The following is a 26,953-nucleotide window of genomic DNA, read 5'->3' as shown; positions in this document are numbered from 1 at the left end:
GTATTGCTACAAGCGGCATAAAACGAAACTCACTCACCCTTCCGATGAGTAATGTGTAATCACTATACATGTACATAGAAGAACGTCCCTCACAGCTATCATCATGAAAGTTTTTCCAATTGCGTGACAATATTGTTCATGGGCGTCCTCTGGCATCAAGGCAACGGGAGTGACCTCCCTTAAAGGAATAGGAGGAGGTGGAACTTTTACGGCCGCATTCGTTCGTACTGACAGACTTGAGGACGAAGCAGTGTGTGTGTGTGTGTGTGCGCGTGCGAGCGTGCGTGTCTGTCTGTGTGTCTGCTTGCACAAATAAGAACAGTAGTTCAGTCCAGAGATCCTTGAAAGAACCATTCAACATACTGCGAGAGAGGCCCTAACCAATACTTTGTCATTGGCCATCACAGCAAACGCCCAACTGAGATAGTCGGCACGATATTGTACTCGTCCAAGTGTCACTGCACGCGTGGAACCGGTGGTCAAACACACACATCTGGATATACTGTAAACGGTATCACACACCATACCGACGTGTACATTAAAACCATGCCGCAATGTAATCAGCATTGTTTCTCTCATATATCTCTCCCGCCTGTAGTCGACAATATTACATTGATATCACATCGACTTGTTGAGGACCCGTGAAGGTCCCGGGGTAGAATAGGCCTTCAGCAACCCATGCTTGCCACAAAAGGCGACTACGCTTGTCGTAAGAGGCGACTAAAGGAATCGGGTGGTCAGGCTCTATGGCGTCAGCCTGTAATTAATCGAGTCTGGGCCAGACAATCCAGTGATTAACATCATGAGGATCGGCCTGACCAACTGGGAACAGATGACATATGGCAAGCAAGTCAGTGAGCCTGACCACCCGATCCCGTTCTTACAAAGGCACTATATCGTCCCAGAAGGGAAAAAAAATAACATTTCAGCTCAGTAAGAAAGAAGACCAACCCACCAAGAAAGAACAGTATACTGATGCATCAAGAAATACAGCAACAAGCCCGCAACAACTGGGTCACCTTTTCTTTGTGTAAAACTAGTTTATTGAAATATGTTACAAAGGAATGTATAAACCAAATTACATTCATGCGTTCCACATCCCTGGCTCAGTTAAACGTATACTTAACAAAACAAGTGTGTTATTCCAAACATGAGTTTATGCCTGTATAAGCATTTTGACGCCGTGGAGAGGTTTGATCGGTTGGACATAAACAGATCTTTTACAGGTCAATTTATACCTCACAGAATATCACAATATAATCAACATCTATACGTACATCCGTCAACCAATGTCTTGTTGCATAAAGTTGTATCAGATACATATATACTCTTCAAAAAAAGAAACTTAACATTCGAACAATATGAATTTAGGAACGCGTTTTTACACAAACCAATCAATGATGAATACCATGTCTCCACATGTTGGGATTCAGCAAGGACTGGTTTGTGTAAGAATGGTATGGTAAATAAACTCAAACACACCATGAGAAGTTTCTTATCCTAAGAGTATATCTGTGATAGATCACTTCAGTAATGCATGTTAGCATTCCATTTTTTTCAGTACAGGCGAGGCATGAATCACTGCCTGAAAGAACGCTGAAAACAGCTTTGAGATCTGGCGTTACACATCAGGCGCTTCCGATAATGAGGACATCACTGATTGGCTGACGTTTGCCGGAAGTGAATCACTCGTCTATATGACTGGCTGCTACGTCCACGTGATAGTGTGGTTGCCAGTGAGGGTCATGTTCAGGTTCAGTAACGAAGTAATCTGTGGATAGACATTGTGGATCAAATTCCTGTATCATCTGAGAATGAGGTTATAGTTGCAAACTGTTTACCAATGTCTTGATTTATTTTGTATGCCATGTTATGCCAACCAGTATTAACTTTAAAATTTGTAGTGACAAAGTTGATTCCAGAAGTTAATAAAATATTGTGTATTTGTGATCAAATAAATCAAAATACCATGTCGTTTTTGGTCCGTTTCCAGCCAAAACCATCCATTAGTGTACACATTACCTTCGTGCAGTTTATATTTAGCTCCCTTTAGAGCTCCTTCCGCTCCAGATGTTGGAACCAGATTTTTTCAAAACCGTTACAGCACTAAATTTGGTGTGTGTTTTCCAGACATAAATGCCTTCATGCGTGTCGAACACGGAAACGGTGCTACAATTTGTTACAGATTTATGGCCCTTGTATGCAGTATGTATTTTCAGGTCATAAATACCTTGATGGAGTTACTTACAGAGTTAAAGCCCCTGCCATGCAGTTCTTGACAGTGCTTGTTGTCCCCAATGGAAACAGTTTTTCTCAGTAATCATTACTGATAGTGAAACCAAATGTATGTGTTTTTTGGACACGAATGTCGTGGTGACATTTAGAAAACAACAGGAACCAAATAGAAACAGAACGCTGTGGCGAGGGATATTGATGACCATGCTTTTTTGTTTATATTTGATCTGGCTTAATTAAAACTAGCAACATACTAACATTTACCCTCATAGTTTACTATATGGGTAGTATAAATAACTTGCGTGGGACTCACCGCGTAGGACTGCCGTATGTTGTCGACGGGCACCACGTGCCCGTCCAGACTGACGGACAGTGGAATGGTCTGGAGGCCGTAGATGTCCAGCTGGTCTAACGGCGGAGGCGGCGGGAACACTGACACAGACCCTGTCTGAACCACGTGTAGCTCACCGTACTGCAGAAACAAACAGGCTTGGATTGAGTCTGGACTCAAACACATACTCAAAGCTAAATAGTTCAGTCCTACTGTTGACTCGAATACAATGTGTTTTGGGTAAATCTTAATTGACAATAGTTACCGCACTTAAGATTATGCAAGACAGAAAAGAATCTGGACCAGACAGTCTGGTGAATATTATAATTAGCATCACTCTGAGAGAATCAAATGAATCAATACGAATCAAATCAACGAGACTATCAGTTACTACCCTAAAAGTACCGTTGGGAATAGGAAAAAACCTGTTTTTTGCTGCTACTCTGTATCCCTAAATTTTACACAATTGCAAATAGCATATGTCGAAATAATCCACATCGGCCTAACTGGCATCAAACTGTAGATGGCACTTAGGTCTCTCAGCCAGGTATGCCGAAGGTCTGTCGACTCAACTGGCATCAAATGCACGTGCTACCTACGGACACATGAGTCCATTGGAAAGCTTAATTTAGCCATCTTATTAAATGCCTTAAAATAAATAGATGTCCTGTGTGCCTCCTTCGCACTCTATTTTACATAAAGTCATGGTACGATCTAAATAAATCTCTTTGGAAAAAACAAACAAACAATAAAGAAAAAAAGAACCAGCATTGCTCATTTCTGCAGTACTCTCACCTCAGTAAAATCCTTTTTCTACGTTCACTCTTCCCCTACCACTCAGACTATAGTTAGGCCGAACGAACAGATAGTTCACACTTTCACATATTAACTACACCAAATGAATTCCGACAGTACTTTAAGTTGCTCGATAATCATAAGTTTCTCAAAATCAGTTCTAACCCAGAACTATTTTGTTGATGAGTCAGGCGGTGGCATAGTTCAACAAAGACTGGCCAGACGTAGGATTTACTTGATGTAGAGGTTGTTGATTGAAGTTGAACTATCACAAATGTAAGAAAATATACAGCGCCAATAGATGGTATATAGCATAAATAAAAATGTACTCTTGATGTTCAGCTATTTTAATGAGTTATCAAAGTTTTCTGCCGTGAACAATGGATTAAGCCATCAAGCAAAGACTCTTTTTGTTTTGAAAACATGCTAGAAATGTGATGCCCGTTTAATAAAAAAAATACAGATATAACAAAAATAGAATGTCTAAATTATTCAAAGTAATACTTATACAATGTTTCCAAGCGACATCATATGTTCACATTGTTCTATACTCCTAAAAAAAGTAGGGGAACTGTACTTTCAATGCACGATTGTCGAAACTGGGAGATATATGGGATTGAATCAGTGCTGATACAATAATGGGTGTTTTGAGATTGCATCACCTCATGGATTTCAGTCAAGGCAAAGCTGTTCGTTCAGTTATCCCCCTTGTTAGGTGACTGGAGTATGACATGAAAGTTTCAGGTTTACAATTTTCAGTAAGTAGTGTGTGATGTCACCCTGAAAACCCTGACCATGCACAGATGCAAGAAAATTATCGGAAAAATGGCCTGCAGTGATTTATCCACCTACCTGAAAAACGCCAAGATTCATAATGACACCCCATGCCCGTGAATGAGGCTCCCACGTTGTGCACGTGCTTCTCATGCATTGTGTTTGCGTGTGGCGATAACGTGAAATGATGAATGTCATTGTCACGTTCCTCAATGGGTTTTCTTTCTACCAGACTTCAAAGTTCAGGTTGCCCTACTTTTTCTGAATAGTATATATATATGATACCGTCACCTGATCGAGTTATGTGTGAATTACGTTCCAAGTTGTCAGCAAAGATGTCCAGCTCCGAGATTTTATTGGAGCTTCGCAAATTATGTTTCTTTGAATTGTTAATGGTCCTCGGTAGATGTATTTCCAAGCTGTTGATGTCATTGTACTGTGTTCGAAAACTCATTTGGCTCTCCATGTCACTCACAGTGCAGAGTGTTGGGGTAGTCCAGTGGTGAACACCACGCCAAACACCCGGGTTCGATTCTCACTCACTCATTCACAGTGCCCAGCTATACACTTATGACTCCGTATCCATGAGCAGAGATTTTATGTTCTATCTCAGATCCGCTGACAAATAATATTATTGTTAAATGCAGAGCTTACCTTGGGCATGCGGAACTTGATCAATAAATACTGGTCTGTTTCGTAGGTATCTGGAAAAGTAAATACATGGTCTGGTTGCATGGATCCTGATCACGAAGTGTTTCATAAAATCTTTGTTTAGACGTACTCACGTAATGTAGACAATTTATAGCATGGTCGGTACTACAAGTTAAACTTGGAGTGAGAGACCTTACAAAGTATGTCCCTGAAGTATCAGGACAATCGGTATAGCCCAGTGATTAAATCCACTTTCGACGCTACGACATTAATTAATTAACATTAACTTACGACTATCTTAGCGCCATGAGAGCTTCGAAATGTAGCCCCCAGGATTTCATTTCCCGCACGGGCAAAATGAGTACGGATTGTGGCATAATTCACTGTGCAGAGTTCTGTCTCGGTGACGCGGAATTTTCGCGTTTGAATCCTAGATTCGCACTGATGATGATATATAGTATGCTCCTACCAGCCGGATGCCTGTTATTTTTTTCGAAGTGGTATAGACAGCTTATATATACAACAATTTGGACATTTCTGACGTTCTGCGATTAACCTAAATTCATTAACCCAAAAGTCATTATGTTCTGTCATTTGATTGGCTGAGAAACATGATCAAATGGTATTAGAATCCCGGAATATTCCTAAAAGCGGCGTAAAATCAAACTCACTCACTTCCCGATCATCCCATAATGGCCTCACCTATTGCTTCCCGATCATCCCACGATGACCTCACCTATTGCTTCAGTATCAGACAACAATGACCTCACCTATTGATTCCCCATCATCCCAGAACAGCTCGCCCTCTGCTCGACCCTCTTTATCCAGGGCAACAATGGCACCCATCTTGTTCTTTCGACTACAATACAGAATGAAGTTACGAACAGCACAAATAAATTGGTAGATAAGACAGTGATGCAGGTTATCCTAAGCATTCAGTTATTCACGCCTGTCTGCCCAAATGTGCTTGTTTGCGCGCCATATGTGTACAACCTATCGACCATTTCTTCGCTTTGCGTTGCACCCTTTTTGATAGCTTGTATATTTCAGCACTGCAAAAAAGTTATCTATTTGCTGCAGATATAACGCTCTGTAATTGTCTTGTAATCTGTACCTATGTATATCTGTTACTCTCTGTTCGCTCACTTTGTTTATTTATATCTAAAACATGCATCCCGACACATTTGTTGCTATAATCCGGCGAGCTGGTCCTGAAGACCTACCTACCTTGAGTTAGTTGTGTTAGCCGGCACCTGCCATGGAATCACGTGACCACCCCTGACGTGAAGGTTGAACTTCTCCAAAGGCGTGTCAAGGTCAAGGTAATCCTTGTTTACCGCAACCGTTTCACCCTTTTACATGCAACAATAGGGATGCAGCATTAAACCCCTTTCCCGGGAGGGCATGCATACTTTAATCTTCAACCAACTTGTACCGTTACCATTATAATGAACATACTTCAACAATGGAACAGCGAACGCTCAATGAGTAAGCGACCATCCCAAGGCACATGTGTACAAGACCTACGTGTTCGAGAAGCCTGAACGTGGGATAATGGTTTCGACGGTATACCAGTTTGGGAATATTGGCATATTCCATGCTCAAAAGCTTACGGAAATGAACGAAAAGGGACGGAACGATGACGGACACACAGGGACGTTTCAGGTACCCATATGGTTGAGTGACTGCAGCTGGAGGAGATCGCGCATCAGCACACATTTTATAGAAAGTTGTCAGGAAGTTGTCAGATGACAAAAGGTCACCAGAAGATATGCTGACTCACCTGGAAGTAGTCATACCAACGGCCTTCTGGGAAATATGCTTTCACGGTTGTCTGCCCCTGGAGAAATGACAAGTCAGCTTTCTCTATTATATGCTTTGAAAACATATTGCGTTTGGGTATTTTTCTAAAATATGCTTAAACAATCGCGGGAAACAAATGTGTGTTTTAGCAGGATCATGGCTAATATTTCGTTTTTAGGTGAATATAACTGAAATGTTACCTGGTCTCTACAGAAAGTCAGAGAGCACTATTTTCAGTGTACACTGTATATGTTATTGGTTAATTGATCAGGTACAGGACAGGTTGGCGTTACATGAAGTCACCTTGTTTAGGACTGGAGACACCAGCAGTGCAGGTCCCAGCAGGAATTGTTCATCAACACTCAGACAGACAGGGTCGTTAGGGAACCTGTGGCAAATACAACACTCAGACAGACAGGGTCGTTAGGAAACCTGTGGCAAATACAACACTCAGACAGACAGGGTCGTTAGGGAACCTGTCTAAGTGAGTGAGTTTGAATGAATAAAACGTGTTACATTTATACTTACTTTGCCACACTGTGTCATTGCAGATATTCATTTTTCAATGATTCATAGATCTTTGAAGCGAAATTAGGAGCGCCTTCACCGTCCAGTTGTCTAGGCAGGCAAGTATAAAAGTATGTCAGGGACCCGCTGCTCTTTGGACATGGACAGTCGTAAGTCAATGTTAAGGCATTACCTATACGACAGCTTTCATAAGCGGACCCATGGTAGTTGAAATCCTTTCGTACTGGCGCGGGTAGTTACAATATTCATCTGTAGGCGTCCGTTTCAGCGCTACGGTTGTCGTAATTTCAAGTCTTGGCGTTACGATAGTGGCAGTGCAACAATCACATATGAGTATCTGGTTCATGATCCATAAAACGTCCATAGCGCTACGACATTCGTAAGATAATATGTTCAGTTACAAGTCATAACATTACGAACGCTTTGTGGATCGTGACCATGTCTAAAATCTGTAAACAGGAATAAACTAGGGATACCACCACTCACTCGAGAGAGTGAGTGAGTTTAGTTTTGCGCCGCGCTCAGCAATAACCACTCACTCGAAAAGGAGGGGCCTCATGACAGTGTCTCCCCGCGCATGCGCATTGTGCATGAGGGTGTACAGGTAGGGTAGCAGCTTGTAGCGGGTGATAAGTGCCTCTTTGGCAAGACGGACGAATCGGGCGTCCCAGGCAGCGGGGTCTTGTGGCTGGAGAACAGAGAACCATTCCAGTCTGTCATAATTTGTCGTTGAGCAAATCTTGACGCAAAATATTAGCTTTGTCCCGTGATGTACATAATTATGTGTGTCTCACGAGGACAGAACACCTGTGTAATCGACCGTTTTGTGTCTATCACATCATCACAAAAATGTAGAAAAACGCGACACCTACAGAATACATGTCCGATAACTATGGTCATAAGAAAGTTGATGTACTCTCCAAACATCCATTATTATCATCTCAACACCGATTGACACCAACATGACCAAATTTTTCAAAAGTAAATTAAAAATGAAGTTTTACAGACTATTTCATGTTTCTTAAACATTTTAAAAAATACACGAAATCTTGACAATGTCTCGCAATACCTATGTTCCTGAATCTTCTGGAAGGAATACAGGAAGACAGTCCCTGACCAATACCCACCTTGAAGAAGTCAGGAGCGTCCCCCAGAGCGTTGTGGTTGCGGGCGAATGGGTAGAAAGCGCCCAGCTGATGCCACCTGACGCACATCTCGTACTCCGCCTCGTACCAAAACCCGCAGATGTCGGCGCCGTTCTGTAAAATCAAGGGGAGATAACTCACGTGGAGAAAATCTGAATGGCCGGATTCCTGATACTTATTCATGTCACTTGCTGCGGTGAGTAAATAAGTTGGTATAGGCCTCTCCGGCGTCCGTGCAAAACGCCCATCCCGAAGGTCACTTCAGACGCCAGAACATCGACGTTAGTGAATGAGTGAGTATGGTTTAAAGCAATATTTCACAATATCTCGACAGGGACACCAGAAATGGACCTCACACACTGTACCAATGTGGGGAATCGAAAACGTTGACTAGGTATCTTTTACGTTGAACAGGTAAACGTGTGAACGTATGGAAGAAGACATGAAAGTTCAAACCAAAGGTACTTACCAAGGAAAACCCGAAAAGACCGAACTCTAGGATTCCTGAAAATCATAACAGGGCATCAAGTACAAGAATCCGGTACTGGTAAGGACTGGCAGAGAAAGGATGGGGAGTGTGCCCATCAATTACGTACATCTAATACTGTAAACATCGGTACGTTTCATCCTACAAGTTAGGGCTGAATCAGCTTGTGATGTACAACCAGCCTATCTAAAGTGGACCCGTGAAGATTCGGGTTAGAACTGGTATTCAGCAGCCCATGCTTGTCGTAGGAAGCGACTTTTGGTATATGGTGGTCAGACTTGTTGATTTGATTGACACATGTCAGCGCATCCCATTTGTTCAGATCGATGCTGATGCTGTTGACCACTGACCACTGGACTGTCTGGTCCAGACTCGATTATTTACAGACCGCCCCCACATAGCTGGAATATTGCTGAGTGCGGCGTAAAGCTCAACTCAATCACACACTGTCTGGTGTCAAGTTTAATAAATACATCGTTGATATTTAAATCTTTGATGCCGAGGCAACCTCTCCGATTTCACGTATAACAGATCGTTGGTGGTTATATTTGCGACGTGCGACTAGTTCATCAATGTCACGTATAACAGATCGTTGGTGGTTATATTTGCGACGTGCGACTAGTTCATCAATGTCACGTATAACAGATCGTTGGTGGTTATATTTGCGACGTGCGACTAGTTCATCAATGTCACGTATAACAGATCGTTAATGAAACAACCGATGATGTACAGCCCATACCATCCCATAACTCACGGCTACCCGCTTGAACTGGTAGCATTTGAGTTACCATTAAATACTTAAACCTCTGTCATTCGACTGGTCACGGATATGTCAACCTGTGACTTACCACCAGCGAGTTTAAATCCCCAGTACGTATGTGTATCCCGACATATTTCACAGATTGAAATATTGGGTTGCGACTTGTTGGGTTGTGACGTACCCACAATGGACCACTTCATCTGTTCCCAGCGAGACTGGTTGTCCCCCATCCACTTTGTAGCATACTTCCCTGTCCCCGCATAGGATGAACGGGTCATCGTCCAAGGCCGCTTGCCGGGGAATATGTTCTTCAGAGCACTGCAGGAAACATCACACACGTACTGGAGGACGGACGTACTTGACGGTTACGGATGTTTAGACTGTGAGCTGTTTGCATCTACATCGAATCTACATTGTACGAGTGAGCGAGCGAGTGAGTTTCGTTTTACGCCATATAGCAATGTTCGAGCTATATGGCTGCGGTCTGTAAATAATCGAGTGTGGACCAGATAACCCAGTGATCAAAAACATCAGCATCGATCTGCGCATTTGGGAACTGATGACATGTGACAACGAAGTCAGCGAGCCTGACCACCCGATCCCGTTAATCGCCTCTTACGACAAGCATAGTTATCTTTAATGGCAAGCATGCGTTGCTGAAGGCCTATTCTACCCCTGATCCTTCATGGGTTACATTGTAGGAAGACCTTACATATCCGGTCACATAAGCCTGGATGAATTATTAGTGTTTGGAACATAGTACTGACCGTCAGTCTCGTTACGTGAAGTCCATTTCTGGTTTCCCTTGCCGTGATATTGCTGGATTATAGCTAGAGGGACGTAAAACTAAACTCATTCACACTCAGTCTGATTATGTATAACGCCAGCCTCTGTGTTTATATCTCTGTATATTGGCGTGCCCTGTGAACTCATGTATATGTATGTATGTATGGATGGATGTATGTATGTATGTATGTATGTATGTATGTATGTATGTATGTATGTATGTATGTATGTATGTATGTATGTATGTATGTATGTATGTATGTATGTATGTATGTATGTATGTATGTATGTATGTATGTATGTATGTATGTATGTATGTATGTATGTATGTCCCGTGTACTCACTTGTATGTCTGTATGGCCTGTGTGTGGGCATACAAACTGTGTACGTCGTAGTGGCTGCCGAGATGTTGTATGGCATCCATACAGAGAGTCTTGTCATACATGCGTCCGTCCTCCCCTCGACCCAGGATATCTGGAATGGCACATTATTACCGTGTCACCGAGAACAAATAATACGTCATACACAATTGCTAACATCGCCATTCGCCCTAATATTTTTGGGTGCTGCTAGACGACTTCTTTCATCTATATGGGGAGTATGACGCGTTGTTCCTCTTATTTGGAATGAATGGCGGGTTGGTCCTCTTTCTTGGGATGCATTCTGGGGTTTTCCACTTACTTGAGATATATGGAGGGTTGCTCAACTTACTTGTGGTGTATGGCGGGTTGTTCTACTCAGATGTATGGCGAAATGTCCTACTTACATGGGGTGTATGGCGGGTTGTACCACTTACATGGGGTGTATGGCCGGTGGTCTATTTACCTTGCGGTATGTGGCGGGTTGTACCACTTACTTGGGGTGTATGGCCGGTGGTCTATTTACCTTGCGGTATGTGGCGGGTTGTACCACTTACTTGCGGTGTATGGCCGGTGGTCTATTTACCTTGCGGTATGTGGCGGGTTGTACCACTTACTTGCGGTGTATGGCCGGTGGTCTATTTACCTTGAGGTGTGTGGCGGGTTGTACCACTTACTTGGGGTGTATGGCGGGTAGTTCCACTTGTTGTTCTCACAGCCGTCTACAGATCCGGGGACAAAACTTGCAGGTTCGTTCATGTCCTGAAGAAGACATGGGCATATCAGTCTCCAGGGCACAATCATAATTCAAGTAACCGACTCATCTAAAGGTAGGAGATCAGATGGTGGACACACAAACACTTGCAGACTCCTCGTTCCAGACATATACTGAGTCAAAAAAGAAACTTCACAAAATGTAATTTTTAAAAATGATGAATAATGTTTCTATGATGGATGATACATCTATGTATCCGAAATGGGATACCTATCTTTCGACTCATGGAAAACGTTAACAAAACCCATTCAAACCCATCTATTCGTCGTGCAAATGACGTTAGTGCCAAATCAGGTTTTGCACGTTCGGTCGATCACGTTATTTTCGCCTCGAAGTTTTCTTCATTGGCACGTGTTTGCATTGGCCTCAAGAATTGACATAAACACTCTTAAACCACAGTTCTAATGGTACTTTAAATGTCACGATTGTCAAATGTGCAATGTGAACGCGCTGTTGGCATGTTGCAAGCGGGAAGATCAGTTATTGACATCGCAAGAGCAATGGATGCAGCCATCGTACTGTGTATTACTTGCGAGGTCGTCTACAAGAAACTGGCACCACTTCTGATCGCCTAAGGTAGGGACGTCCACGTGTGACGTCACGAGCAGAAGACCGCCAAATCGTCCCACGTCACCTACGTGACAGATTGCCGGCTACACGAACCAGGACTGAGATGTTTAGAGGTCGACTGTCCTTACATACCATTCGTAATTGGTTGCGGGCTGCCAATCTCCATTCTCGACGTCCATATCGTGGGCCAATATTGACGCCGTTTCATCAACGTCAACGTCTGCTGTGGGCCCAACGTCACCTCCGATGGACCCAGAGAGAAGAGACTGGAATCGATCTAACGTGCATTGTCACTGAACAAAGTACTGTGTCGACCCAGCTCACTCAGCAGCAAATGTGTACCTTCTAACGATGTGTCGGTGTGACAGCGGTGCTTAACATGAGTTGTATATACCCCAGGGAGCTGATTTGTTAAACTAATTCATGAAAGAAAGACATCCGTTGATGAGGGGACGCTCAAACGCATTCAGCATGCATTGCGTGGAAATGAGCTCTACATCAATGCCCTGCCCTGCCCTTATCTTATCTTATCCACCACCAACAACAACTGACGCCAAATGAAGCTTCAGGAAGCCCGAGACATACAGAGACAACACCATGATCACCATGCACGTTTAGCGTATCACTGGCCTCCTCATGTTGTCTTTTCAGCATCATTGCATTCTTTACCCCATCATTGCCATGTTATGTTAGTGCATCACTGGCCCCCTGATGTTGTCTTAGTGTATCACTGGCCTCTTCGTATAATTGTGCTATAGTCCATGAAGCCAATTACCTTACCGTTTCAGTACATTGCTGGCCTCAAGTCTGTATTATACCCTTTAGTCTTCAACGTTGGTAAACATGTTTTCTTTGCAGCGCCTCGGTATATATACCCCGCTTGGTACTCCCACTATTCACCTGATGAAGAAGCAAGCATACCAACCCACCCACCCCCCACCTTTGTTTTTTCCACAATAAAGAAGTTATAAATCTGGCTTTTCGTAGGCTACGATCGTTTAATTTGTGGAACGCTGTCCATTACCCCGTTTCTTAACGTGATCGTAAGTCCTAAGTTGTTCGTAACTCCAATACTTTAACATAGACTTACGACTATCGTAGCGCTAAGTTGTTCGTAACCCCCATACTTTAACATAGACTTACGACTGTCGTAGCGCTAAGTTGTTCGTACCCCCCATACTTTAACATAGACTTACGACTATCGTAGCGCTAAGTTGTTCGCAACTCCCATACTTTAACATAGACTTACGACTATCGTAGCGCTAAGTTGTTCGTAACCCCCATACTTTAACATAGACTTACGACTATCGTAGCGCTAAGTTGTTCGTAACCCCCATACTTTAACATAGACTTACGACTATCGTAGCGCTAAGTTGTTCGTAACCCCCATACTTTAACATAGACTTACGTCTATCGTAGAGCTACCATTGTTTTGAGGAACAGGAGTTTTCTTTGAGGATACAAGAGATTTCTTTATGATCTGTGTCAGGACGATGGCCCTACATAGTACCTACTACGTGGGCAGTATCTATGTTGATATGATCAGATCTTTGGATGGTCTCTTTGAAGTCTTTACCTTCAACGAGTCTCAACGGAAAGAAATACGACAAAACCAACACACGTGGAGTAATGGTTGACGTCTATAGTCAACCGTTTAGCAAAACCGTTTTGCGCCGCGACCAGTGCAAAACCGGCGCAAAACAATGTACTGGTCGCTTCCAACATACTTTCTTTGAGAAGATGACTTATACTCCCAGAACATATAGAGATCAAACAAATAATTACCACTTGAAGGAGTGAACGAGTGAACGAGTAACTTTGTAATTTCCTTATATGAAGCATTACAAATATCTGTATGTATCTACCTTCTTGAGCTATCATTCGGTAGGTAGGACACATCTGAAGGTCAAGTAAGGTCACTGACCCTGTTATGAACTAAATTACTCACGATCCAGAGGGAATCAAACTCGATACTCTCGTTGTCATGGAAATACCGCGCCCACTTCTCCCACCAAGCCTCTGTAGCCGGGTTTGTGAAATCGGGGTACCCGGTAGTGCCTGGCCACACCTGAAACAACCTCACACAAGTGTTCACCAGGTATTACTAAGGTCGGTAAATAATGACCAGACAGGAGAGATTTGTGGTTGCTATTGTGAACATCGTCCCTCCTCATCTCAGGTTGACGTACCAGCAACTGTCACTGGTAACATCAGTGAAAATTCGGGTTAGAATTGATTTTTCAGCGCTACATGTTTGTCGTAAGTGGCAACTAAGGGGATTGGATGCTCAAGCACGCTGACTTGGTTGACACAAGTCTCCGTATCCCAACTGCGTATATGGATGCTCATGATGTTGATCACTGGATTGTCGCACCGACGCCATGCAGCTGGAGTAGCGTCAAACAACAAACAAACACATGGCATTCTGGTCCATTATTGTCGCCTCTCACGACAAAATGTAATTTGGACCAGGGTTGCATCGCACAATGCAGCTTCGGGGCTAAGGAAATCGTTCGTAGCGTCAAAGGGGTGCAACCGGGGTGGTACGCCCAGCTGTGAAACCGTTTGCTCGTCACGACGAAGGTCACGGTTCTATGAGTCAGATGGATGCAGTATGTAAAGGCCATTTCTGTATTTTTGCAAGCAGTGGTTTTGCTGGAACATTGGTAAATGCGGCATAAAACACAACTCACCTCCCTCTAACCTGAACATTATCCTCACCTAACATGGCTGAAAGGGTGTTCGACTATCCCTGTCGAGAAAGATAGGGATCAAAATCGGGACAATTGTTGCTCTCAACCACAAGTAATTGACCTTTCCAAACACTTACTTCGGCTACGATGGGACCGGAGTTGTTCGGATTCATCACCAGCACTCCCTCTCTGGAACCATCGTCGAATACGTCGTAACCTGGACTGTTGTGTTTTATGAGGCTGCTGATGTTTGGGTCGTTGCCCAAACCTGGATCCTGTATTGCAATTGCAGGATATTAGAATAACTGTTGATACTCAGCAACCCATATTTGTCGTAAGCGGCGACCTAGTGGCCTGGCTCGCTGACTTAGTTGACGCATGTCGTATCCCAGTTGATATCCTATGACGGGTCGATCAAGTCGTCGAGCCTGACCACAAGATTCCTATAGTCGACTCACGACTAGCATGGGTGACTGAAAAACATTTCTTACCAAGATCTTCACCTGTCAACTCACAAAGACAAAACTTTCACTCAGGAAGGTCACAAGCCTACTCATTACCACACGTGTACTCACTGCGTCAACACTTGAGCTCACAATATCTACACGTATTCCCATCACAACTGCTCGTCCACTCCCAATCATGCCAAACTACACGACTACTCACCTCAACGACACGTGCACTCACATCCTCCACACGACTGCTCATCACGGTTACACGTGCACTCACAAACTAGACACAATTACCCAGTAGGACGCTACGTGCACTCATTTCTCCACATGACTATTCATCATGATGACGCGTGCACCCACAACAAGCTCAACACGACTTCTCACCTCAGAGACAAGTGCACTCACAACCTCTACACGAATACTCATAACAATGTCACGTACTCACACCCTCCACACAATTACTCACCAGGGCGGTAGGTGCACTCGCAACCTCCACACAATTACTCACCAGGACGGTAGGTGCACTTGCAACCTCCACACCATTACTCACCAGGACGATACGTGCACTCACACCCTCCACACCATTACTCACCAGGACGATACGTGCACTCACACCCTCCACACAATTACTCACCAGGACGATACGTGCACTCACATCCTCAACATGACAACTGACCACATGACTACTCACAACAATGACACGTGCCCCACATTATCAACCATATTATTCACCACGGTGACACGTGCTCTCACATCCTGCATGCAACAATTCATCACGATGACACGTCCTCTGACAACCTCCACACGACAACTCATCTGGACGACACGTGCACTCACATTCTCCTCACGACAACTCACCAGCATGATACGTGCACCCACATCCTCCACACAACTACTCACCACGATGACAACAAACTTCTGGTCGTGGTCATGAAGGTCACGCACAAGATCGGGGAGTCCCGGGAAGGTCTCGCGGTTGTAGCTGAAGACGAACTTGTTAAACATATATTCCAGGTCGGCCCACTGAGCGTCCTGTAGGAACACAGGTTGTTTAAGCAATTTGTGACATTTTCACATATGGATCGAACAGATATCAAACCATTCACGTTGATATACCTTCTAATAATAACCACTTTACACAGTAATACCCGTGAAGATCAGGGTTAGAATTGATCTTCAGTAACCCATGCTTGTCGTAAAAGGCGACTAATGATATCTGGTGGTCAGACTCGCTGATTTGGTTGACACATGTCATCACATCCCATTAACGTCAATTGATGCTCATGCTGTTGATCATTCAATTGTCTGTTCCAGACGCGACTGCCATATAGCTGGAATATTGCTGAGTGCGATGTTTAGCAGCAAACTTGCGAACACACACCAAGAGCTGTTGAGGTCACAATGTCTTCATCATCCGAATGGTAGTTTTACACCGCATTCGCCAATATTCCTTAACAACCCCATTATCAGTAGCATCACTATCACGAATCCATTAATGATGATCATTTATATAAACATTGTTTTTATCAATAGAAACAACAACAGCACTACTTCTATCATTTATATATTATTATTGTTATCGTCGTTGTTGTTATCATCGTTATCACTATGATCACTCACATATGGTATCCCGATTTCCCTGTTCCGGTCGATGACCATCCTCAGGTCGCTGATGTTGGTGTAGCCCCAGCGGCAGAGGTGGAAGCCCAGCGTCCAGTAAGGGGGCATAACAGGTCTACCGATAGCCTGTGGACATGGAAACATCATATTGTACAGCGAAGCAAGCAGTTATATACAATGAAACACTTATGTGAATCCATGCAGCCTCATCATACACTGAGCATATTTAGTTGTACGCCTCTAGTAGCTATATTCCAGTAATATCAAGCCCGGGGAAGCAAGAAATGGGCGTCACACATTGTAACCATGTAGGTCTTCAACGAACCTAGGTGTTAGTGGTGAGCGATGTTTTAATCACTAGACAGGCCACGCGCTCCCCTCCCTGTGGAATATTACAGAGTGTGGTGTAACACTAAACTCACTCACACATTTCAAAAGCAATATTCGGAGATCGAATCACACATCTGATGATTGTGAAGATTTGAATTGGTGTTTTCTGGATGACAACCCGTGAGGACGATTGGAATGTATCTTCAGGTCCATGATTGTCGTAAATGGTGTCTAATTGGATCGGGTATCGGGTGGTCAGACGCGCTGGCATGTCATCGGTTCCCAAGTGCGCAGATTGATGCTGATGATGTTGATCACTGGATTGTCTGGTCCAGACTCGAATATTTACTGACCGCCGCCATATAGCCGAAATATTGCCGAGTGCGGCATAAAACTCACTCACTCACTCACGAGACTGTTTTGTGTAATCGGATTAAAAACACATTTAGGCTTAGTTACCGCCGTGTACTGTTGAACCGCCTCCCCGGGGGAGGACCCGAGGAAGATGTAGAAGTCGAGGACGCCGCCGATGGTTCTAAAAGTGATGGCTGGATGTGGAGATGGCTGCAGGAACACCTCTGTTTATAAGGAAGTCAGACATTGTACTGTTAAACAAAGAATAGGTAAGTAATTCCACCTGATATACAGTTTTCGACATGTGGAATTGTACCTGTGATCGATAGTATGAGCACATACGTTGGATCAGTCATGATAGTACTAGCAAAAGTAGATGTAATAGGGGATATATGGAGCATATATTCTTCTTTTCGAACACATCTGAACATTTTTTCATGACAAAATGTTATTTTCTTTGAACATAAACTAATATTTGGTACTACCACACGTATATCGTGTTTATCATAATGACGAATGCGTCGTTTTTCTCAGTAGAGATGTCTCATTAACAAAACATGTCACAGTACAAACTACTTATATCCTGATATCAGAAGCACTTTAGGGCTTCAGAAGACTTCTATTTGCAGGGCGTAATCATATCTATCACTGGTTGAAAATGTGTCTCACCCATGGCGTTGCTGTTCTTGAGGAAGACCATGTGGGCACTACCGTCGTCCTCCACGTTCATGTAGGTGGGGTGAGCGCCGTACAGGTTCCACTCGTCCTGGAAGTAACTTGTTACATTGTATTAATACACGCATGTATTATATCGAGTCAAGCGAGTGAGTGATAGAGCTTAGTTTTACGCAGCACTCGGCAATATTCCAGGTATGTGTACATGATCGAATCTAGACCAAACAATCCAGTGATCATCAGCTTGAGCATATAATTAAGCAACTGGGAACCGATGGCATGTGTCAACCAACTCAGGGAGCCTGACCACCCGACTTACAACAGGCGCCACATCTCGGGTGAAGATGCTCCACGTCTTCCAGGACAGGTCATGACGGAGCTGGCGATGGTTGTGTTCACCGAAGCCGTATACGTTGCTGGACGCCAGTCTCGTAGTCAGCTGCAGGTACTGGTCGGAATAGATAAACCCTGGCAGGGAGGTGTTGAATCTGAAGAGCGAGTGAGAGTGGTTTTACGCCGCATTTAGGAACACTCCAGTAACATCACTGCAGGCAACACCAGAAATATAACTCACGCATATGGCAAGTCGAACCCAGGTGCTCATCGTAAGGACGAACGCTTTACCCTTTAGGCTATCCCAATGCCTGACATTAAGATATTTCCATTGTGTAGTGCGGCAGACATGTTCATTAACCTGTGGGTGTATAGAAACTGTGACAATGACATTTAAATACCCACAGTTAACGCTGGGTGTTTGCCATTAATACCTCAGTTTAAATGGAATCAAGTTGGGACGTGTTGCGAAAAGAACATGGACTGAGTGAGTTTAGTTTTACGCCGCACTCAGCAATATTTCAGCTTAATGGCGGTCTGTAAATAATCGAGACATATCAGACAATCTAGAGATCAACAGCATGAGCATCGATCTACGCAATTACGATACGATGACATAAGTCAGTCAGGTCAGAGAGCCTGACCACCCGATCCTGTTAGTCGTTTCATGCGACGAAAATGGGTTACTGAAGGTCAGATCTAACGCTGATCTTCATGGGGCGAAAATAACAGCGTTTGTATGACACGTAATCAAACAACACAAACACGTGTACAGGATATGTATAGGTTAATCACCCTTTCAGGGTAGTTATTTAAATAAAATCTGCGACGGTGGTAAAATGACTTACACCATGAGAACTTACTTCTCCAATACGTCTATAACGTATTAGGCATGATGTAGATTATGAAAATAGATGCATTTCGGTGGGTTTTTTGTCTAAATAGAAATGATTGCCTTGTGTCAGCTAAACAGTGCCCTTAGTCAGTCAAGAACTTTTCCTAGTGGTGTAACCCAGGTTGACCTACATTGTCTGGTTGTTGGACACCCGGGTGATGATAACGCCAAACACTGGAGTATCCACGATGGTTACATTGTACAGCCGTGTCGTCTCGCTGGCCTTGCTGGGAGACGTTATGTTCAGGACGCTATCGGGTATCTCCCATCTGGAGTCGTTCTTGGGATAGAACTGGGGAAAATCACAAGTACATAATACTTATAATGGGAGTACGCGATGTACTTTTAACATGTTTGGTGCAGGTGGTGAGCTCTCGAAATGGTTGGTTTCGTGGTGTACTCTTGAAATGGTTGGTTTACGTGGTGTACTCTTGAAACAGTTGGTTTAAGTGGTGCACTCTTGAACGGAGTGGTTCACGGGACGAACTCTTGAAAAGGTTGGTTTACGTGGTGTACTCTTAAAAGGGTTGGTTTACTTGGTGTATTTTTTAAATGGAGTTTTACGTGGTGTACTCTTGAAATGGCTGGTTTACGCGGTGCACTCTTGAAATGGCTGGTTTACAGGACGTACTCTTGAAAAGGTTGGTTTACGAGCTTAACAATTGAAATGGTTGCTTTACACTGTTTACTTTTGAAATGGCTGGTTTACATGGCAGAAAAGAGCTTTACTGCATGTATATATTTATAACCTTTCAAAGACGGTTTCACTATGCAATTTATGTTATGCACAGTTACTTTTTTCCGTTAGTATATATGTATGTCACCAATGCGTGCTAACGATGTTCACGGCCATTGATAACTAATTAGAAGTGTCACTGACGAAACCGTCAACATACCCTTAATCTAAGGCGGGAGTCGGTGTGGAAGTCCACGTCGAGGTATATATTATCGAAAGACGCCGAGCGGGTGAGATACTGAGGATGCGATGTGCGCTCCAGTTCCACGCGCATGCCCATTGGTGTGTCCATCACGTCACCCACCATTCTGTAGCCATATCCGGCGGGGAATTTACACCAGGGGGCGCCCTTGTCAGATACCGGAGACCATAAGCAGCTGTACCAAAGCAGAGCTCATTTTGATTATGTGTGTTTATAGATGAATGAATGAAATTTCCTTCAGTAATTTTACAATTTTACTGATAATATAGCACCATATGCCCCATCGTCTACAAATAGTAAAAACAGTCATCTTCTAACGCATATATGTTTAGTGTGTTTCAGAAAGTGATGTACCTGTTCAGTATTTTCTCTCTGCATATCCCCCTATTCTATTTTTCTCATGTCCTCATACCCACCTTCCTTTGCACTTCTCTCTGCATACCACTTGTTCCACGCACTTACTCTGTACATAACAAGTTTTCCTTTTTATTTACTTCTACATAGCAGTTTCATTGCAATTCTACTCTCAACATACCCATGTTTTTACGCTTCTCTCAACATACATATACCCACCCTTCTTTGCACTGCTTCTCTTTACATATCCTCTTTCATTGCAATTCTACCCTCTACATGCCTTTTCAATGCGCTTCCTTCTTCATACTCCGTTCTTTGCAATTCTCCAGTCTACATACCACTTTCTAGTTGTACATCTCCATTCTGCATACATGTACATCTATCTACCTCCCTTCCTTGCACTTCTCAAGTCTACATACCACCTTCTAGTTGTACATCTCCATTCTACATACCTCCCTTCCTTGCGCTTCTCTTAGCTACATACCACCTTCTAGTTGTACAGCTCCATTCTACATACCCCCTGTCCTTGCACTTCTCCTCTGTACCGTCAGACTCTGGGTGACAATCAACGATGACATCAGAGCGCTCGCCTAAGCTGGAACTAAACAGCGAAATACACACATTGTGGAAGTCATCTTTCCCGAAATATTTTAAGGAGTTAATGAGAGAGATAGACAGAGAGAGAGAGAGAGAGAGAGAGAGAAGGGGGGAGAGAGAGAGAGAGAGTAGGGGGTCGAAATAGGACGGATACGGGGAGGGAGTGTATATACTGGAAACACCGCGAAACACACTACTGTAATGCACGCACACTGGTGAATTTTCCTTTTCCTTGTTGAAATGCAAGACGAGCCCCACAGTCAGCGAGATAGCCAAACACACAATCAAGAAAAAGGCAAAGGCAATTTTCCTCTTGGCCGTGGAACTCCCAGTAACAGCATCGGCAGTCATATCTCAGTCTGAAATATAAAACAGTGAAAAGTTGAGGTTGTAGTTAGATATGGAGAAGTATCATTTGTACTCAAAAACGACCAGCCATACAATTCCATCAGCAATTTACAAGGAAGACCAGTGATACATTTCCATCGGTAAAATATAGGAAAAAACAACTGTATGAGTTCATTAGCAATATGCAAGAAAGAACAGTTATATAAAAGTAAGAGCAGTTGTACAATTCCATCTGTAATATATAAGGAAGACCAGTTATGCAATCCCATCAGTGATATACAAAAAAGGCTCAGATGTGCAATCCCATCAGTAATATATAAGAAAGGTCATTTGCAATATTCCATCAAAAAAGACAAGTTGTGAAATCCCATCAGTAATATACAAGAAAGACTAGTTGTACAATCCCAACAGTAATATACAAGAAAAGTCATTTGTAATATTCCACCAAGAAAGACCAGTTGCAAGACCAGTCATGTCACACATACTTTAAATGTATTTGGGTCAGATATACGTCGGATCTGTATGTTCAGATTGGGGTTGATACACACCCGTGGTGAAGTGAATAAAGCGTCTGCCCGAAAAACATAAGGCCGTCGATCGATCCCCTTTTGCCCCTTGTCACAAGATGTTGGAAGGCATCTTGGAAGTGGGGGAGTTAGTGCTTAATAACATGAATAAGTACTGAAGGATTCAGGGATCCATATTAAACTGCAGCATTGTATTTCCTCGGACAATCACAATGAAACACACACGCAAATACAAAATCACCTGGACTCTCAGCCTCCTTATTGTCCAACCTCACCTCACGGTTGTAGTAATGTCATTTCACCTAGGGGTGGTTGTGTGTTCGGAGAGCACCGTTACAACCGCATTTGTGTTAAGGTGGCGGGAGACATTACTCATCTCGAGAGACTTAACTTCAAATATAGAAGTCAGTGGCGTAACCTAGTTTCAGAGTTAGTTCGTCACGACAAAATATATCTCTCGCCGTACATGAGCATTGCGCCATTAGCTATGCCATTGCTAGGATATTGTGAAACGCGGTACACAGTCATCATACTCACTGACGTACAGTCGGATCACAGTATCTCGAACTTGGCTCCAACAAATAAAGAAAATATATGTTACACCACACACGAAACCATATGATTGTTCTTTGTAATATATTGTGTATTATTTGAAGGAATTTACTTTTGTGTCGTTGACAAACTGTGCCCGGTTGCGATTTGATTTGATTTCTGTTCAATGTAAACAGATAATTACACACTATAAAAACAGAAAGAAAAAAACACTAAATCACTTGACTCCAACTGTTAGTAACTCGAAGATGTCAGGACGTTTGAGATAGCTCACAACGTGCATAGCTTTAAAAATATTAAAATAGCTTTAAAAATATTAAAATTCAAAACTTCGAGGACAAAGTACAAGATTCCACATTCGCCCTTCTGCTATGGATGACTCAAATCAAAAGCCTTATTTTCGCTTTTCAGTTCAACAAAGCTCAAGTGCAGTGGAAAATGTCTTTCATACTCTGTCCTTGAGCCTAGCTGCGTCACAATGAAAACACCAACACGAAATGTGCATACAGTAGACCAGTATAATATACAGTGTCCAAACTTAGGGTTTAATGTCGCCATTAATCTTAGCGTCTACAGGCAACAGCATGTGTTTGACGACTTTTGTTTTTGTAAAAAAAAACCCGAATATTGTGTCTCATTTTAACTATTTACTATATCTTATTTTAAACCGAAACTTGCACAAAGATACGATAGAGATCATATTGTGTCATGAACCGTGACTAACTGAGTGAGTGCCCCTGAGTACCGCTTTGGCTGTGTTATATTTCATGTAATTTGCATGTCCTTTTGTCTATAACTTCTATCATTATGTGACACTTAAACGAGATTAAAATAGCATGTGATATTAGAGGAAAATGTGTTATATGCGCTAACGACGAATTGACAGTTATAACGCAATATTTACTGTTCCGTATCTGAAAGTCGAAATACGACGGGTACATTATGTGCGATTAGGGGAAAGAGTAAACATGTGTTATTGAAAATACTTAGAAATATGCAAACACAAGTGTAGATTCAGTTAATAGTGTATTACTCAGATGTAGGTGAGTCAGCATAGCTTTGCTGACATGCATACAGTTATCTCAGTCTTGTCAAGCAGTGAGATCGACATTATTTACAGTCGCTCATTTTTTATACGGGTGAAGTGGCTCTAGTTATCTGTGTCAAGGCCGTTGACGTGGAGGTTGTGTGTGTACAGAGACGACGTGCCTGAAGAAAGACATGGGGATCGTATACCTAGCACTCGTGGTGCCAGCAAGTGAGAAACAGGTTTCCGCGCACCTGTGCCACATTTTTATGCTTCAAATACGTATTACGTGGGTAAAATAAATCTTCGACTTGATGACAATCGACAAGATGAATGGATGTTGCTATGACAAAAGAGAGTTCTCATATCAGCACGTCTAGTCTTCTTTAGTACAGGTCTCGGTCCCGAGTGAGTGTCTCTGAGTCCGTGGTTGTATGCGCATGCGACGTGGATGCGTCCAGTTCTAAATGCAGATCCGGATCCAGAGTGAATGCATGCACGTGCGTACGTGCGTACGTGCATGCATTCAGTCCACAAGCTCGGATCTCCCAACAACTTTAGTCACAGTGATAGCGGATCGTGATATATTTTCATGACCGACAGGAGGTCAACATTGTTTTCTCACAATTGATCAACTAGCCCATAATTGAACTGCAACAACAGAGGTGTCTAAATAACAACTAAGAAAAACTTGTATGAAGAATATCAACACGAGCCAGTTACAACACTGATCAGATCCATAGTCCATTCGCTCATTTCTCCGATTCGTCACTAGGATTTATCACTAGGATGTGTCACTAGGATTTGTCACTAGGATTTGTCACTAGGGTGTGTCACTTTTTTATTTTGATTTTTGAATGGGCGTGCTAATAAACTATCGAACTTATACCCTTAAAGCGTTACGGTGTTGACCGGTCAAACTGACCACACAGCACTTCAGAGATGATTCATGCATGGAAATTTCCAAGGGGTTTTCTCAGGAAAGTGGAATTAATCCGTCAGTGTTAAAGTCACATCAAGAATTCGTGACGTCAACATCAGTCTTACGTTCATGTGACTGAATGTGACTGACCTATCACCTGATGGAAGAGATAATTATCGCGCAAACCTCGCTCCAAAAATATTTGCTTTTAAATGCCAGTTGTTTCGTTTAATTTAATTTAGTTTAGTTTAACTCCTTTTCTGAAAGTATGCATGCATTTGTTAACAATCCACCGAGAGGTGTGTGTGGTGGAACGGTCCTTCTGAATCGCGTGATTGAATGTAACACTTGGGATTGCGCTCTCGTAGTAAATTACAGATTCTTGTACATTTTGGGGTTGAGTCCCATACGGGGATTTGGATTTGCCCCCTTGGAGTCAACGATCTAACCCACTCAGCCACTGTGTGCGGACAACTGGTGGACTAAATCACATATTTTGTGTACCCTTCTGACAAGCTGAAATGGGCATGGCTCCAAAGTGGTTGGCAATGTCATATTTGGGATTTCACTTCATTAAGGCATTGTGTAATCTGCTTGGTTGAAGAACTATTATTTTACTTGAAATTTCATAGAGTGAAATAAAGTTCATGTTTAGCCTCAAAATTGGTTTTCCGTGTTGGAATGACACTCCATATTCATAACTAGAGTGACATGAGCTAATACTAATAAATCACAGTGATATATTGGATTTTGACATGTGCCAGTTATGAAATAATAGGACAGTTTATTGTAGCATAGTATAAACATGTGTCATTAGATATCGCAATGATATATTGGAGATTTTCATGTGCCAGTTATGGGATAATAAGGAGAGCTTAACGTAGCATAGTATAAACAAGTGATATTATATATCAAAGTGATATATCAGAGATTGACATGTGTCAGTTCTCTACACATTCGATGTGTTATCGTGACATTAGAACATTGTGAAAACCTGTCGTGTTTGATGGCTTGCATATCTGAATGGTGCAACATATGTCATATTTGGGATTTCACTTTCTTAGTAAAGTACAAATTCCACTGTCGGAAGTCGCAGTGGCTGAGCGGGCTAGGCGGCTGACTTTGTGTGCTGGCGATTAGGTGCCTGACTCTGAGGGTGCGGGTTCGAATCCCGGATGGGACTCAACCGAAAAAAGTACTAGAATTTGTACTTTACTAAGAAAGTGAAATCCCAAATATGACATATGTTGCATTTGACCACTTTCTAAATGGCATCGTGTAATCATATCTGAATGGTGAACATAACTATGTATGTTGTAGCGATGTGGTGATCAAACAGTCGTCCTGTGTCCTTTCTGGTATTTGCAGAAGCCTGAGGTCTTTCTTTAACTGCGAAGGGAGGCAGCTGACAAGACCGAGGGCTCCTACAAATGATAATGCCCTGAAAAGCAGCCTTACTGTCGTTATAGCTAAATGCATGGAATGTGTAATTAAATTGTAATAAAAACAACGGTTGTCAGACTAGTCACGTACCTGAGTGTTAATCTGCCTCCTATGAACACAGACCAACTAGTTGTATCAGATTAGTCACTTACCTTGGTATAACGGCTGTATTTATCGGGGGTGAAGAGACCGGACGGAATACCTTTCTAACTCCGTTTTGTAGCCTGCGTGATATAGCGGTGCGAGACAGTGCACTTACTCCCAAACCCAGCGTGTTTGTCGGTAAACATGGCTTGACACTCGGCCCTTTAGCTTCTGCTATGGGAGTGGCGGTGTACATCTATATTTATGCAATACTGCTGTAAGATACATTGTATCTGCAGCTGTTACCCATGTGCCAAATGATATGGAAAAATGTGGATGATTTTAATTATATTTGCTGCATTTAATACGTTCGTGTTGTGTGTAGAAAGCCGACCAATGCGTCACAGTTTGGTATATTCACGTTGGCATGAAGAAAGCTGTGGTATCTCCTCGATCCGCAGCAGGCAGGAGGTCTGCTTTAGTAGGAGATACACATATTGGATTTGACGACAATAATATGAGTCTCAATCAGTACGCTGTTCTACAACATGTATGTCACGTGCTCCTTTTGTCATGTATCAGGATCCGGCTTGACGTAAGAGGCGACTAACGGGATTGGGTGACCATTCTCACTGACTTGGTTGACGCATGTATCCTTGAAGCGTTGTCAGTTTTTGTTTTTTTGTTTGTTGTTTTTGGGGTTTTTTTAATCTGTTTGAAAATATCTTCACCATGTGAAGAGGAACATAACTATACACATAAAAGTGAATTAGTGTAGTTTTTGATCACATACGACCTCAGTTGGAGAGG

The 26,953-nt window shown here is 42.8% G+C and overlaps 1 protein-coding gene across 4 annotated transcripts; it reads right to left on the bottom strand.

Annotated features, from left to right (window-relative positions):
- Nucleotides 1-1,020: 1,020 nt before the first annotated feature.
- On the bottom strand, nucleotides 1,021-26,340 carry LOC137281574 (sucrase-isomaltase, intestinal-like). 4 transcript variants are annotated; one of them, XM_067812887.1, is made up of 25 exons: nucleotides 26,212-26,340; nucleotides 21,452-21,599; nucleotides 21,161-21,244; nucleotides 20,248-20,464; nucleotides 19,483-19,643; nucleotides 18,443-18,611; nucleotides 18,118-18,214; nucleotides 17,554-17,672; nucleotides 16,765-16,890; nucleotides 16,045-16,176; nucleotides 14,830-14,967; nucleotides 13,948-14,067; nucleotides 11,332-11,416; nucleotides 10,640-10,769; nucleotides 9,691-9,827; nucleotides 8,732-8,766; nucleotides 8,245-8,376; nucleotides 7,657-7,805; nucleotides 6,893-6,977; nucleotides 6,570-6,626; nucleotides 6,014-6,138; nucleotides 5,557-5,645; nucleotides 4,790-4,839; nucleotides 2,549-2,707; nucleotides 1,021-1,771 (listed from the first exon to the last, which is right to left on the bottom strand). In XM_067812887.1, the coding sequence occupies exons 2-25, from the start codon at nucleotides 21,589-21,591 to the stop codon at nucleotides 1,709-1,711; spliced, it is 2,799 nt and encodes a 932-aa protein (XP_067668988.1). In that variant the 5' UTR covers nucleotides 21,592-21,599; nucleotides 26,212-26,340; the 3' UTR covers nucleotides 1,021-1,708. The 4 variants fall into 4 exon arrangements, with proteins under 4 accessions (XP_067668988.1, XP_067668987.1, XP_067668989.1 ...); XM_067812886.1 differs by lacking the exon at nucleotides 26,212-26,340 and adding an exon at nucleotides 26,150-26,195; XM_067812888.1 differs by lacking the exon at nucleotides 26,212-26,340 and adding an exon at nucleotides 22,357-22,515.
- Nucleotides 26,341-26,953: the final 613 nt, after the last annotated feature.

This window comes from Haliotis asinina, chromosome 4 (assembly GCF_037392515.1).
Source record: "Haliotis asinina isolate JCU_RB_2024 chromosome 4, JCU_Hal_asi_v2, whole genome shotgun sequence".
Classification (NCBI taxonomy): Eukaryota; Metazoa; Mollusca; class Gastropoda; order Lepetellida; family Haliotidae; genus Haliotis; species Haliotis asinina.
This window is presented reverse-complemented; position numbering and strand designations above follow the sequence as displayed.

Coding starts and splice junctions, on each gene's coding strand:
- LOC137281574 (XM_067812885.1), bottom strand. CDS start 21,591: ATGACTGCCGATGCTGTTACTGGGAGTTCCACGGCCAAGAGGAAAATT. Junction 20,465..21,160: donor GAGAAGTGCAAGGACAGGGG/GTATGTAGAATG, acceptor GCTTTGGTACAG/CTGCTTATGGTCTCCGGTAT. Junction 8,767..9,690: donor GATGAAGTGGTCCATTGTGG/GTACGTCACAAC, acceptor TATGATTTTCAG/GAATCCTAGAGTTCGGTCTT.